Source organism: Ascaphus truei, chromosome 4, assembly GCF_040206685.1.
Source record: "Ascaphus truei isolate aAscTru1 chromosome 4, aAscTru1.hap1, whole genome shotgun sequence".
Taxonomy (NCBI): Eukaryota; Metazoa; Chordata; class Amphibia; order Anura; family Ascaphidae; genus Ascaphus; species Ascaphus truei.
In genome coordinates, this window is record NC_134486.1 from 399,462,453 (window position 1) to 399,476,821 (window position 14,369).

Below are 14,369 nucleotides of genomic sequence, written 5' to 3' on the forward strand. Positions count from 1 at the left end.
AGTTCGCGCATGCGCAGGAGGCGGCAAGCGCGCGATAGGACTCCAGGGATAGGGAGAGATCGCGCGAGAGTAGGGAAGTGTAGAGGGAGATTGAGGCGGCCATTAGGGGTTCGCGCATGCGCAGGGCAAGTGCGCACGCGGCCCCAATGCTTTAGGCAGCCCCTGGGGACTACAACTCCCACGAGGCTTAGGGAGACAGAGGTCAGGTGCTCCCTTGCGGCCAATAGGGCTGGAGGAAGCTCAGCCCGGGAATATAGATACATTTCCCGGGCTTTGCAGAGTGAGTCAGGAAGAGGCAGAGGAAGGAGTAGGAAGGGTGCAGGGAGCGCGTGGCTCCTGCACCAGGTAAGGGTTCTCCTTAGATCCCCAGGCAGGCCCCAATTCCCGGTAAGGGCAGGGGGTAACTGAAGAGGGACGGCCATAGCTAGGGAGGTGACCCTTAGGTGTGGAAGGTGCAGGTTTGGCAGTGCCACAGCGGAGAGGGCTGTGGGCACTGGCAAAGAGGCACAGTGTGCAAGCAGTGGGATTGCTGCGGGATCCAGGTGGCTGTGTGTGATTGCAGCTGTCTGTGTGTGTTGTCGCTGCATGTGCTGGGCGCAGTGCGTGCAGTGTGTGTGAAGCGTGTGTGGATCCCTGCAGGCTGACAGTGTGAGCGGTGTGTCAGCTGCAGGTGCTTTAGGAGTAGCTAGTTAATAGCTAGTGAGTTAGAGATACAGATAGGACTGGGTAGCTAGGGGAAGGGGGGCAGGTTATGGTTCCACAGGCCCTAGGAGTTTTGCCCAAGCCATCCCAGGTTGCGGTTCCTCAGGGACAGGCCCTAGGTTAGGGTTCCTGTCCTGTTAGGGTTGCTGTCACTCTAGGAGTAGTTAGTGATAGGAAGGGATAGCGGCGGTTGCTGTTCCCATGCGGTTGGTGTTGCTGTGATCCGGTTGCAGTTCCCGTGGAGCGGTGGGACCCTCGTTGGGGTCTCACGGCAGAAGTACCTGAATAGGATCAGACGGACGTCTGGCCCTTTGAGAAGTGTGTTGCGGTCCCGAGCATCGGAGTGCTCGGAAGGTATCTCCAAGTATTATAAGTGCACCAACTGGGCCCTAGCTTAATTTAGTGACTGCGCAGTCACCCACGACCTTCAGTAGGAGTGCGGGACATTGGGTGTGGGGGATCACAGGACACTGGGTGGGGAACACCAGACATTGGGCTGAGGTGATGCGGATAGAGCATCAGGTTATGTTATGTTATGTTATGTTATGTAATGAGTTATATGTGTGTGTTAAGTAAAGTGTTAGTTATTGGTTATCGTATACGTGTGTTATTGTATTTCTTACTCAGGGCTATCTTTCCTAACGGGGGATCCTGGGTAAGTGGAGGCGCTGCACCAGGTAATGGTAAGGGTTTCCCCAGGCTCCCAGCTAGCGGAGGCTCAGATCTCCTGGAGCCACAGGTGTTATACAGTCACCAGTAGCCCTTTAGAGCAGGTGTGTTGCGGGGAAAGGAACCGGTTAGACCACGAGGGGCCAATGTGAGATTGGGTGGGTCGGCCGGTTCACAAAAAGGGTTACATATATAATATAACGTTTACTTCCATTTATTTTATTTATAAAATGTATATATAGCCCTGGTAGGTTTGGGCTATTATTCTGTCCTCCTTCTGTGCAATAATCCCTGGTAAGGGCAGGTTTACCAGGAGTTAAGATGGGTTCTTCCCACTCACTGCAGATCAGTGAGGCAGAGAAAGCAGTGCAGTCAGGCCTGTGTCCAATAAGGGACAGGGGCGGGCTCTTGTTGTATCTGTCTTAATGATCTGCATTTCCTGTATTGAGTCAGTTGCTCCTACCCTGAGAGGAGCTGAGTCTTACCTAACCGAGCTGTCAGGGACCTGGCAGACTTGAGGCCCTCCCCCTGGGAGAGGCTGGTAGACTGTTCCCACTACTCTGATAGGGGGTAGTGGAAGAGCTAGGCCTGCTTCCAGGGCCCTGACTGGGAGTGAAAGGCCAGGGTCATTCTGAGAAGTACTGCTGTGTTACTGTGTTCCTGTACTGCTGTGTTCCTGTGTTCCTGTACTGCTGTGTTCCTGTACTGCTGTGTATGCTGTTCCAGTGAATGCTGTTGGTGCAATAAAGTGTTCCTGATTTATAAAGAAGCGGTTGTGAGACTGGAATCTCTCATCCCTGAGTGGGACGTTCTATTCCAGGGATTCCACCCAATATCCTGGGGCCTGCAATAGATGGAGGCACTGTCACCGTGAGTACGTACTGGGTATGTCCCCAGAAGCCTGTCCTGACCTTCCCCATAATACCATCAAGCGGGAGACTCAGGAGTCCTGTAAGCCAGCAGGTGCGCCACACTATTATGCCTTGTAACCAGAGCAGCATTTCCCCTAGGAGACCCTATTTGCGATTGGGTGGGGGAATACCCGTTACATATATATATATATATATATATGTATTTATTTATATATATATAAAGCACCAACGCAGCATGAAGACCCAGCAAAGGCAGATGTCTCATTCCTTTTGTGTAAACCATTGTTTACATTTTCCTGTTATTTACATTGATGCCCAGGTGCACAGATGCCGAGTTTCCAGCCTCACTCCTTGGCATCATGGGACTGGGGCCATGTTCCTTAGAAATGAAGGTCTATTGAGAGCCAGGAGGCACTGAGTTTATAGTAAAAAAGGAAAGGACTGCATCAAGATGAATGAAATGAGATTGGCAACACTACAGCTGCAGCTGATAACAGAAGGGAAATGTGTAAGTATCTATGAACAACTGAAGCAATTAGCACTTTACCAAGACACACTGGGGAATAAATGTGGATCCTTGCAGACTCGAGCTCCTTTTCAGCACCATTTTGATGCAGAGCCATGTAACAGTGTATATGTTCCAATATTGTAATTACCATTACTTTCCAACTCTAACTGTCCATGAAATGTCTCTGAATTGACTGTAAAACCTCTGTCCATTTAATGTAACCATGTATTTGTCATCATAACTCGGTGATTAGGACAAACGTGAAAACGAGAGGTAACTCTCAATGTACAGTATTACTTCTGGTAAAACATTTTAGAAATGAATAAATGATGCTTGTGTAAAAGCTCGGGAAGAGGATTAATGGAGGTGTTGCTCCAGTTTTTTATCAAGGGCAAAAAAAATGTGCATGTTTTAAACTGGTATTTCATCCCAAAACACATCTACTTTGAGATGGTTGCAATGCAAAGCGATACTGGCTTCTATGGCACGGGGGGGTTTCTGGGACTCTTTTTCCCTCTTCCGTTCTACTTACCGACAGATCCCGTGGCTGCAATGACAGCCGCTTCAGAAAGGACTTCTACGATTCCTACACGAATAGTAGCTGCATTTCTGCTGTTAGAATCCAGGTGCCTCAACAGCTGCTGTATCACCAAATGGGAATGCTGTGGCTGCAAAACATTGGGGACAAGAAAAGAAATGAGTTGCCCGTTAAAAGGGAAATGTTTTAGCAGGTATTAAATGCACGTATGTTGAAAGTTGACTGGTACTCGGCTAAATGATCCCCCACCTGTATTGAGTACATGATGATCTTGAAGCACCGGACAGCAAATATCTTTGGCTCCCAGAGGGAATGGTTATCGAGATGCCTACAAACAACACATTATTAATCAACTCACAATGCACTGCAATACATGCTGTGTAAACCAACGTTATTATTAGATCACTGAAAGTAGCCCTCATCCCCAGGTACCCTCTAATAGATTGGGCATTTTTGGTGTCATATTGCCTCTTTAGTTTGTTTCCTGATGTTAAAACCTGCACCTGCAACTCTGCTAATCCCCCTCACCATAAATATATTCCTAAACAAGAGAAGCTAAGTGACAGAGGTCCATTTTATGGCTACAACTTTAAGTCCAATGTCTTCAAAGTGCAGGTCTCCTCTAGGACAGAGATACCAAGCAGAGCTCTACTCACACGTTCATAATGTAATTCTCCATTTAATCTGACAGCCAAGAACAGAGGACAACGTTGCAGGCCCTGTATGGACCTTTCATCAGGAGACCTGCACGTTGAAGAAATTGTTTGTCTATGTTGTGTTGGCTGCACAAGCAGGATTTTCCTAGCCTGGGGCTGTTTCCCTGCACTTTGGAATTGTACTATAACTTGAAGTCCTCCATTCTTTAATGCTATATTGGATGATAATTATATGAATTTTTGTGTAGATAAAAAAAAACAAAAAAAAAAAGAGTTGAACAATTGCCAGTTTCACATACCTACAGAAAGAAAGAAAACTAATTCCTTTCTGTTACTAAATCAATAGCCTGACTTTCATTGTACCTTACTCTTCATATTCATTAGTAACTACCTGTTCCAAAAATATATATCCAAAAGCAAAATATGGTCGTTTACTTTCCTAATACATAAGAACTTATGTAACCGGTTCAGTTAATGTAACTATGTATTTGAAACCATGTATCTGACATCATAACTCTATGCCCAGGACATGCGTGAAAACAAGAGGCAACTCTCAATGTATTACGTCCTGGTAAAACGTTTTATACATAAATAAACTTGTACCAGCTTTGTTGCTCTTTTCTAAAATCGTTCCTTATCTCGAGTGCTTTAATATGATTTAGAAGATTTACTGTTCTGCTATCGACTGACATGTAAAACCCTTGCCGTCTGTCCTTTGGTAAATTGTATCTAGAAGAGAAATAACAAGTGCTAATTATATGAGGTCCGTGGTCTGCTTACATAAGGACAGGCTTGATTGCATTTTTGATGTTTCCATAGGCTGCTCTCCCCAATAACTCTCTCAGGCAACGCTCTGCTAGTTCTGCTGGGCTTTCCTTCTCTTTCTCTGTAGTTTGCAGTGGAGATGGCGACCGGCTGAAATAAATATCAGAAAAGTGTCATGCAAAGTCCCATAATGACCAGAAGGTGGTAGTACAGCATTTAATAAACATTTAACAACCACTAAAGCAGCAATTCTCCACTTTTCTTATTTGCTTATTTGCTATTTATTTTCTTTGTTTACAGAATAGGAATCGGGGCAGTCACCTGGAGCTGAACCCCGCTATTTTTAGCTCTGTGGACCTCGGGCTCCCGATACCGTGCCAGTAAAATGAAAGTACAGTCAAAGACATAACAGGAAAGAAAAAAAAAAAGCAATGCACAGCACAAAAAATGCCAGGGCTAGAAAGAAATTGAATTACATTTTCTTTTTATTTAGAGAGTAGCGATGGGGTAAAAATAGGAACAAAAAGTCATCAGACGCGTTTCGCGCAAGCAAAGCACCAGGCGGGGTGCGAAACGTGTTAGAGGACTTCGCGTCCCTGTTTTTACCTTATGGCTTCTGTTCAATTTGCTCTCTGATAAGGGCATTTGATTGACAAAATCTCCCCCATTCAGAGGCCTTAAAAAAATGCAACTTGCAATAAATTTCATTAACAAAAGAAAGCAGGCAAATATTTGCTATTGGCATGGTTGGATATGTGTAGGGACAGCAATAAGATGGTTATTATTAACAACATGCTGTTTTCTGTCCAGCTATGTGGGGTTGCACCTTTCAAGTAACGGCTCTGTACCCCCAGTCAAATGCTGAAAATTATTTTAAGTAAATATAATACGTGTAACACCCTTTGTGTATACCGTTACTGTATGTAGAAACGCTGCCCCCAAGTGGTAACACCCCTTGTGCATACAGTTACTGCACCGACACACTTTATTCGAGCAAATACCCGGTATGTACCTGGCAGATACCTGGAATGCGCCGCTCCTCACCTCTAACAAGCCCCGTTGCATTTGCCTTCCCAGCCTGGGATCATGCCTGGCTGATGGGCGGCTGATCTGTTAAATGATAATGATTAGGATTTAATAGGCTGCAATGCTTCAGGTGTCTACCAGATGGCATAAATTCATGAATTGTAATGCAGTATATATATATATATATATACTGTGCAGTATTGCAGCCAGCGGGAATAAAATGCTTCAATCCCTGCTTGGAAAATAACTCAATGCACTCGGGCAGAAAACAGTCACAAACCTCAATACACCCGGGTATACCCGAATTCGTGGGACTAGCCAAGCTCGAATAAAGTGTGTCGCCAGTGTATGTAGAAACGTTGCCTCCCATGGATATAGGGAGTATGTCTGCACTGCATTTATTTATTTATACAATGTTTTAAGAGGAAGTAATACATTGAGAGATACCTCACGTTTTCAAGCATGTCCTGGGCACAGAGTTATGATGACAGATACATGGTTATAAATAAATGGTTACATAGGTGAACAGGGTTTTACATTAAATATGAAGACATTACATGAACAGTTAAAGATAAAGTAAGTTATAGGCGTATGTAACAGTTACAGACCACATTAAAATGTGAGACAGCTTTAGTTTTGAAAGAACTTAAGACGAGTGGTGGCTGTGAGAGTCTCCGGTAGATTGTTTCAGTTGTGAGGTGCACGGGAAAGAGAAGCGGCCGGATACTTTGTTGAACCTTGGGACCATGAAAAGTCCCTTGGAGTCAGATCTCAGATGATAAGTGCTGCGTGTGGTAGGAATGAAGAGCTTGTTCAGATAGGAGGGTAGCTTGCCCAAGAAGTATTTGAATGCAACAGGAGAGATTAACTTTGCGCATGCCACAGAGTCAAGTATATGATGGACATTTTTTCCGGCAACTAACTGGGACTCAGAAAAGGATTGCTAACATTGGAGAATATGATGAATGATGTCACAGGAGGAGGTACGGAGAGACAGAGGAAGGGAAGAGTACTTGAACACAGGAGAGAGTTCCAGAAGAGGGCTGAAGCAGAGGGAGAGCAATGAGGAGTCCCTGTCCATAGCAGAGCCGAGGTGGAGAAAGAGCCGCACTGTGGAAGATAAATGCCATCCATTCACGACGGAAGAAAGGAGCGCCCCTCCACAGAGAGTAAGGAGACACATCCCACCAAGCAGAAGGTCTGTTGTCCGTTGAGTGGTCCGCAAGGAAAGGGGCCCAGGGAATCGCCCTGCTACCCGGCAGTGTCCTTTTGAACATATACTGTACTGTACACACACAGACACCATCTTTACCTTCGCGAAGTACAGGCCTGCATATATAACCCTCCGTATACAGTCATTGAGCTCCTATGTTGTGTCGACACTGGGACTGACTAATGATAGTGTGGGACAGTAATGCAGTGACAGGTTTATGTGTTAGGTTCCTAAAGTATACACGTTATACGTGCTATTATCCTTAAGAGACACGTGTCGTCTTGACTTTTCTGACCTCAGTCAGTCTCATTGCTGGCTGACTAGTCTCATTCATACCCAGGGGAGGTGGTCTTAGGCCCCCACCTTAGTAATTGCATAGCTAGGGAAATAAAGAGGAGTTACACATGGCAGGGATGTGCTCTATTATTTCCCTTTTAAGTTATAAAAGAAAGCGTATGAAGCACCACACAGAAGTAATACTGGGACTATTTTATAGATGTACCTGTTTATACAGTATGACTTGTATATGCAAAAACAAGAAAATCCAAAGGTGACCCTGTGGTCATATTCCACTACCATATCAAAGGGTTGCTAAATTCACCTTTCTGTCTCCTCCACGTGTTGGAGGTTATAGAGCAGGGATGGCACAATTTTGTCCATGTGCTGTGGTTCCCAGATATTGGCCTGAAGTTCATCGTTCACAGTCTTCCTGACTACTCCTTGCAATCCCTTGATTCCTGCCATGCGAATCCTTCAAACCGGGAACAAAGGACAACGAGTGAGGTGTTAGATTTCCGAATAATAGCAAATTCTGCACGCACACAATATCAAGAGCATTCTACAAAGTCGGATGGATGGTTGGGGTGTACGGTAGAAGAAATTGTAAAGATACTAATTTAGTTATATACCCACCATGATGGAGGCATAGTTTGGTTTATTTTAATAAAAGTTTACAAACCATAATGATCCCTTTTACAGGCATATTTCATCCTCACCAGTACATGCTCTTCCTTGGGTTTTGCCCCATGCAAGGCTGTTCTCACGTCATTGCTTATATAAAATGTCTCTTGGCTCATGCTTGTTTATTTCTATTAATATTATTGCAAAAAGGGCATTTACATTCACATGATAGATCTTTCCTTTAAATTGAATTTTCAAGGCAATGTATTATTTTCACATTCTCATGTATGAACAATATACAGTCATAGTTATGAAATTATACAGTTTTAACCAGGTTTTAATGATCTGTAAGATGATTGGTTTAAGAATTAAGGAGTGGTTATTATATTCTGCCTTGTAACCTATTTTAGACAAAGGAAATCAAGTGTACATAATGCCTCCTTCGGCCCCCCCCCCCTTCCCTAGCAAAGAGTCTCATTGACATTTGAATGAGTATGATCATAGTCAATGCTGTACAGGCAATAAACTACTCATTATCTACGAACCTGTGTTTGTGACTTTGCAAACAACAACCATAGGTAACATGCTTACTGACAGTTATTGGATGAGAGGGTCAACATTACATAACTACAGCTGCAGCGGCCGTTATTCAAACAAATCACGCGTTGTGTACATCGGAATACCGATGTCATGACGTGGGATGTCTTCCAACCTTACCGCCTTAAGACGCGAGTGCAGCGAGTGCAGAAAATTGTATTTCAGAGTTCTGGTTTTTAAACACCTTAAATTGACACAGTAGCACAGTAGCATAGTACTGTACACATTGCAATTCATTCATTTTATTGCACCCAAAGAAACAGAATCCATGAAATTCAACAAAGCAATCGCGATAAGAGCGGGTGCCTGGGGCGATTGGTCGCGTTCATGCTGCGTGGAGTACAGCAGAGCACACGAAATTGGCGCCGTGATTTGTTCGAATAACGGCCGCTGCAGCTGTACCTGATATCATATTAAAGATCACACTAGGATGATCAAGGCGTTAGTGCATCATTTTAAAGCAGTAATTCAAGCAGGCAACATTTTTGGGAGAATTTATCATATATATGTAGCCTAGTCTCCTGGCTATCATCTTTTCTGTGGCCCTAACAGTATAAGTCCTGTTAAACATAGGCACTGTTGGGGATAAGCTCTCACATGGAGGCCTAGTTTGTTGTTGCAGCTTGGATACACTATTACTGTATCCAGTGGCTGGCCTAACAGCAACCAGAGAGTGTCATCCCTGGGGAGGATACTGGCTGGGTCCCATGCCCATGATGTGATGCCTGTCAGTATCGGACCTGCCTTGTTATGGGGCAGGGTTACAAGCACCTCCCCTGGGGTACATAAGATGACACTCTCCCAGGAGTCAAGAGGCTCTCCTCCCTCCCCCTGTGGAGTGGAAGCACTTTCCCTTTATCCCATCAGGGGGTAGAGGAGCTGAGGAGGGGCCTGCAGGGCCTCAAGCCCTGTGGGTTCTTCTTCAGGGGCTGTGCCTGTTATAACTACGTATATACTGATAATAAAGATCCAGTGAACCCATCTGTTGTGGCTACTTGACTGGGCCACTACCTGAGTTGCCAGTGCGGACCATCCTGGCTGCACCAGGATTCTCACAGTCTGGAGGCGCTGCGCTATAAGGATCATCACTGAGAGCCTGTCCTGATGCCTCCCCATACCATTGCAGAGTTCTCAGGGCCTTCTGTTCTACCAAATAGGTATGCACCGGACCAGAATACATTGGTAGCTGTATGATCTCACTTAGGGTGGGGGAAAAGGTGCTACATATATATAGCTATATAGATAGATTCAAGTAACAAGATGTTCAGGGCACTCAAACAGGTATAACAAAAAGAATATTACTTATCTTAAGATCAGGGTGCTGCAGAGCAGCTGGGATCACCATCCAGCAGCAAAATAGATAATATAAACATCAAAGAATTCTGCAGCACTCTCTGGTAGATATAAATCAGGTTTAATGCATCAGGCAAGCATAAGAGGTCAGTACAAGAATGGTGGAGCGACGTTTCAGACCTCCCGGTCCATTATCTAGCTTCTGATAAAGGAGCCAGGCCTCAATATTACCCGCAGGCCAGCACCATCCAGAAGCCAGGGATCTATCCTATCAACTGAAACATATGTTGTAATGACATCGGCAGTGGCTGCTACAATAAAGATCATCCTCATTTATACTTCTGGCTCGGCGGCAATCTGTTGGATAGAGGTATTGGGGGTAAAGGTTGTCATGGTGGGACTGCCTTCAGCTCTGCTGAACCCACTATGTCTGGAGGTGCTGACATCAAGAGGAGAAGAACCAGCGGATCCCCAAAAAGACTGTTCTGTTCCCCCACACTATTGCGGGCAACTCATCTCTCCTGTTCCCTCGCATGTAACCAGCACTACATCAGCAGTAGGCTACCAAAGTTCTCCCGGGGGGTGGGGGGAGGGGACATGTGCTACACAGGTTTATATACACCTAGCACAACACTAACAATTAACTATGTATTAATGGTTGATCCAAAGGACACCTTCCTGCATTGTCTTGTACAAAAGTAGCAGGACACAGGCATTAAAAATGTTCTGTGGTGCAAAGGAATCTGTAAGCAAAACAACTGCAGACAGACACGGGGGGAGATGTAGCAATGCAAAGAAAGTGCAAATAGACGTTGTGGTTTTGACGCAACTGCTCTATTTTCTGCTCCCATTTGTGTCAAATGTATGGAAGTGTTTCTTACATTTGGTGCAAATTGTTGGCTAAAAAAGTTTACGCCAACTCAAACCTACTATGTAACTATGTAAACCTGCTGGATTTTTTTTACACAAATACCAGAGACAAAAGTGATGCCGAGTGATGCAGATATATCACAATCTCATTATAATATGTGCGTCATGTACAGTAACTCCCACCCCCCTCCTATCTCTTCCTACTGTCCCTCCCCAAATGGCAAGGTGATGCAAACGGCGCAAACCTGGAAGCAAAGACCTGGATTCACTGCCGCAAAGAAACGCAAGGTGAAAATGACACCATTTGCATCAATTTCGCTTCACATTTGCTACGATACATCCCTACAGTTTTTAAATGTGTCTAATAATGTAAGTAAGGTAATGCAGATTCCGAATATCTACCATGGCCCTTTATATATGTCCATGTAAGTTTTATTTTTAATTTGTCTATTTTACCGTATAAATGAACTTTTATCGATTCAGTCTTGTTGTGCCCTTTTTCTCTGTTGTTGTTGTATCCAGTTTGCCCCATCGATCGCAGGAGATCTTAGAGGAGCAAGGAAGACTGTTGTCACAGACTCTATGACGACTCTATTAGATTCTATGGCAATACGATTGCAGTATATCCCAATATAATAAACCAACATAACACAAATGGGAACAACAATAGTAAATCCAATAATTGGGCAATCAAACTATTGCCTAAGGGCAACTTAGTAGTACTTACAAATGTTCTGGGATAGTTTTATACAGTACAAATGTTCTACTCATTACACAGCATTGCACGATCTATAATAATAAAAGAGCCTGTGTGTGTGTGTGTCTGTCAGAGCCACAGCTTCAAGACCATGAAACCTACAGACCTGAAAGTGTGCATGCGTACTACTGTAAGGAAACCATAGGGGTGGGAACCTGCGGGTTATTTTTATTTATTGCATGCAGTGGCCCTTTAAATAAACTCAATCCTCAGAGTGTGACGCCCGCGCCAAGGCGAGCACTGATAGGCTGCGCAGACGTTCTATTTTAGGATGGCCATTTTTTTTTCTTCTACTGTTTTTAACCGCTCTGCCTCCGATTGGTTGTTCCCTTTCAATGAGGGAGGGCAGGAGAGTGAGTAAGGTGTGTGGCGCTCAGTGAGGGATTGTGTCATTTTTCCGAGGAGGAGTGCGAGTGAAAGATGGTTATCATTTAGTGAAAGGGCTGTGAGGGGGAGATGTGGGGGTGTAAGAGAGGTGGGGGTATAAGAAAGGGAGGAGGAGAGAGGAAGGAGGGAGATGGGGGTGTAAGAGGGGGAGGAGGGGCTTGTGAGACAGCAGGGAGAAATACATGGGGGAGATAGAATATGAGAGGTGGGGGTGGGAAAAGTTGGGGTGTAAGAGAGGGAGGGGGAGAGGTCGGGGTATAAGAGGGGACGGTCCTTGATGGGATGAATGTCACTGAGGGGGAAGGTAACTGAGAGAGTGTGTCAGTGAAGAGGGTGGATATCACTATCATTTGGGGTTTCAAGTCTGCAATGGAAAAGACTGCAACGTGTGCAAAGCTGGGTACTTGAGGTTGTTGCAAATTAAACAGATACTGTATCGTTTAACTTGTAATTTCTGGGAAATAAACCACATGTGCACTATTCTATTTGTAATCTGTAGACAATGTTATTTAGGTACAAACCTGTGCATCCTGAAATAGATCACTTTGACCCATGATTGAATGTATGCTATGCAAGTTACTACCATGTTACCTATACAGCGCCTAACTATTCTAAGTAGAAATGATCTACTGGCAGCCAGGCTGAGGTGACTGGGATGTCTGAAGCCTTCCATAGAGGGACAAAGGGGACAGTGTGTGCTCATTCACATGTCATTTCCCAGAATCCCTAGCTGCAGTGGAAGTATTGTATGCAAGGAGATAATAGGGAAAAACAGGTTAAGACCCAAAAGGTTGAAACTGATGTCTGTGAGTAGCTTTACTGGTTATGCCCTTCCTTAACCCAGGCTGCACTGAAAAGCTGTGTAATGCGGCAGGCATAAGCTCATAGGGGTCCATGTTAAAATAGATTAGAAGCAAAAGGTGATACTGTGTGCTCATTTGCGTGTCATTACCCAGAATCACTGGCTGCAGTGGAAGCACTGTATGCTAAGAGATAATGGGGAAATGCAGGGTTGCACACCTGTCTGAGACATGTGACTGTGCTCACAAGTGATTTATTTGCTGTATGATATACAGAGACAGCAATTTCAGTTGTGGTTCAGAATGCTGTACAGTATATGGAGTGAACAGAATAGTACTCACGACTACATAAATAACCCTGCTGCCTTCACTTCAGTGTACAACATGGGTAGATGGGAGAGGTCACATCTAGTTGATGGATAACTCTCACCTTGGACATCAAGTTTATGGTGTCATCAATGATTTGCTTGAAATTCCACATTTCCCTTCATGACAAAAAATGTGCTGACATTTTAATGATGATCTGATGTATAAAGATATGGAGTGTAAAGCGTAGTGTTATTTGTTATGTTAAGAAGCAGATCATTGCATTACTCTTAAAGAAGGAATTAACATTCCAGGTGAACCAAAAGGCCTAGTCTTATAAAAAGTTATATGATATGTCCAGAATGTGTCTTATAGAATTATTATTGTTCATTTTTAAAGCGCATGCATGTTCTGCAATGTAGTACAGTTGGGGGTACAGAGATTTGATCATTACATCAAGTTACATACAAATATGGACAAACATGCATAAACAGATACAGAAGGTAACGAGGGCCCTGCTTACGAGAGCTTACAAGCTAGAGGGAATGAGGCACAAAGTTGAAACAAAAGTTAAGGTGGCTGCTCATTGTGGGATGGACTATGGTCCAGCTGCACAGCTGGTCCCATTATGGTTTGGGGTGTGGATGTTGAGAGGTGGTAGATAGAGTGGCGTTTAGTCTAGCCACACAGCTGGCACCAATAGGGTAGGTGGGGAGGGTGTAAAGCTTTGTAATTTAGGGCTGGGGTTTTACATTTTATTCTGGATGATATGGGAAGCCGGTATAGAGATTTCCACAGCGGAGCAGCAGAAGTGGAGTGGTGAGTGAGGTAGATGAGTCTGGCAGCAACATTTTGGATGGAATGAAGTTTGGATAGGCGCATAAGGGCAATGCCAACTAGGAAAAAGTTGCAGTAGTCTGTGAGGATCAGGCGCAGGTTCCGCCCCTGTCAAGCTCCGGTCGCCTGATTGGCTGCAGCCTTGTTCCTGTCTACTGTGCAGCTCTCCATCTGATTGCATCTCCGTGCTTTTTAGTCTCAGCCTCTTCCACCTGGAAGTTGGCTGAGCATAATCTCTTGTGACGTGTGCTGGTCGCAAGCACTCTGCCTCACCTCACCTTGCCTTACTTTGATCCCGCTGATTTCTCCAATCCTCGACCAGCCTCCCCTACAACCTGTCTCTCTCCATTCCCCGACCCAGGGTTGCTCTCCTACTATTCTGCTCTCTCCTACCCTGACCAGGCTACCCATGACGACGTGTCCCGCATCTGGATGCGGCTTCAGGTCGGTGTATCAATATCCCTACCTCAGCCTCACGGTTCCATCCTGTTTGTGGCAAGCACCTGTTACATAGTCAAGGCATCACACGATGAGTGAATTAGGATTTTAGTTGGATCATGAGTGAGAAAAGGGCATATCCTGGCAATATTTTGAAGGTGTAGATGGGAGGACTTAGTAAGGGACTGAATGTGAGGAATGAAGGAGAGATCCCAGTCAAGTATGACCCCTAGAC

At 44.7% G+C, this 14,369-nt stretch overlaps 1 protein-coding gene across 3 annotated transcripts in view; it reads right to left on the minus strand.

Moving 5' to 3' along the window:
* Positions 1-14,369, minus strand: part of EFR3B (EFR3 homolog B) — a 219,797-nt gene that overhangs the window by 48,996 nt on the left and 156,432 nt on the right. For all 3 annotated transcript variants that reach the window (XM_075598625.1, XM_075598627.1, XM_075598626.1), the window contains 4 exons: positions 7,551-7,700; positions 4,726-4,860; positions 3,539-3,617; positions 3,284-3,419 (listed from right to left, as the gene is read on the minus strand). In XM_075598625.1, the coding sequence (XP_075454740.1) occupies positions 3,284-3,419; positions 3,539-3,617; positions 4,726-4,860; positions 7,551-7,700 (500 nt within the window). The remainder of the gene's footprint in view (positions 1-3,283; positions 3,420-3,538; positions 3,618-4,725; positions 4,861-7,550; positions 7,701-14,369) is intronic.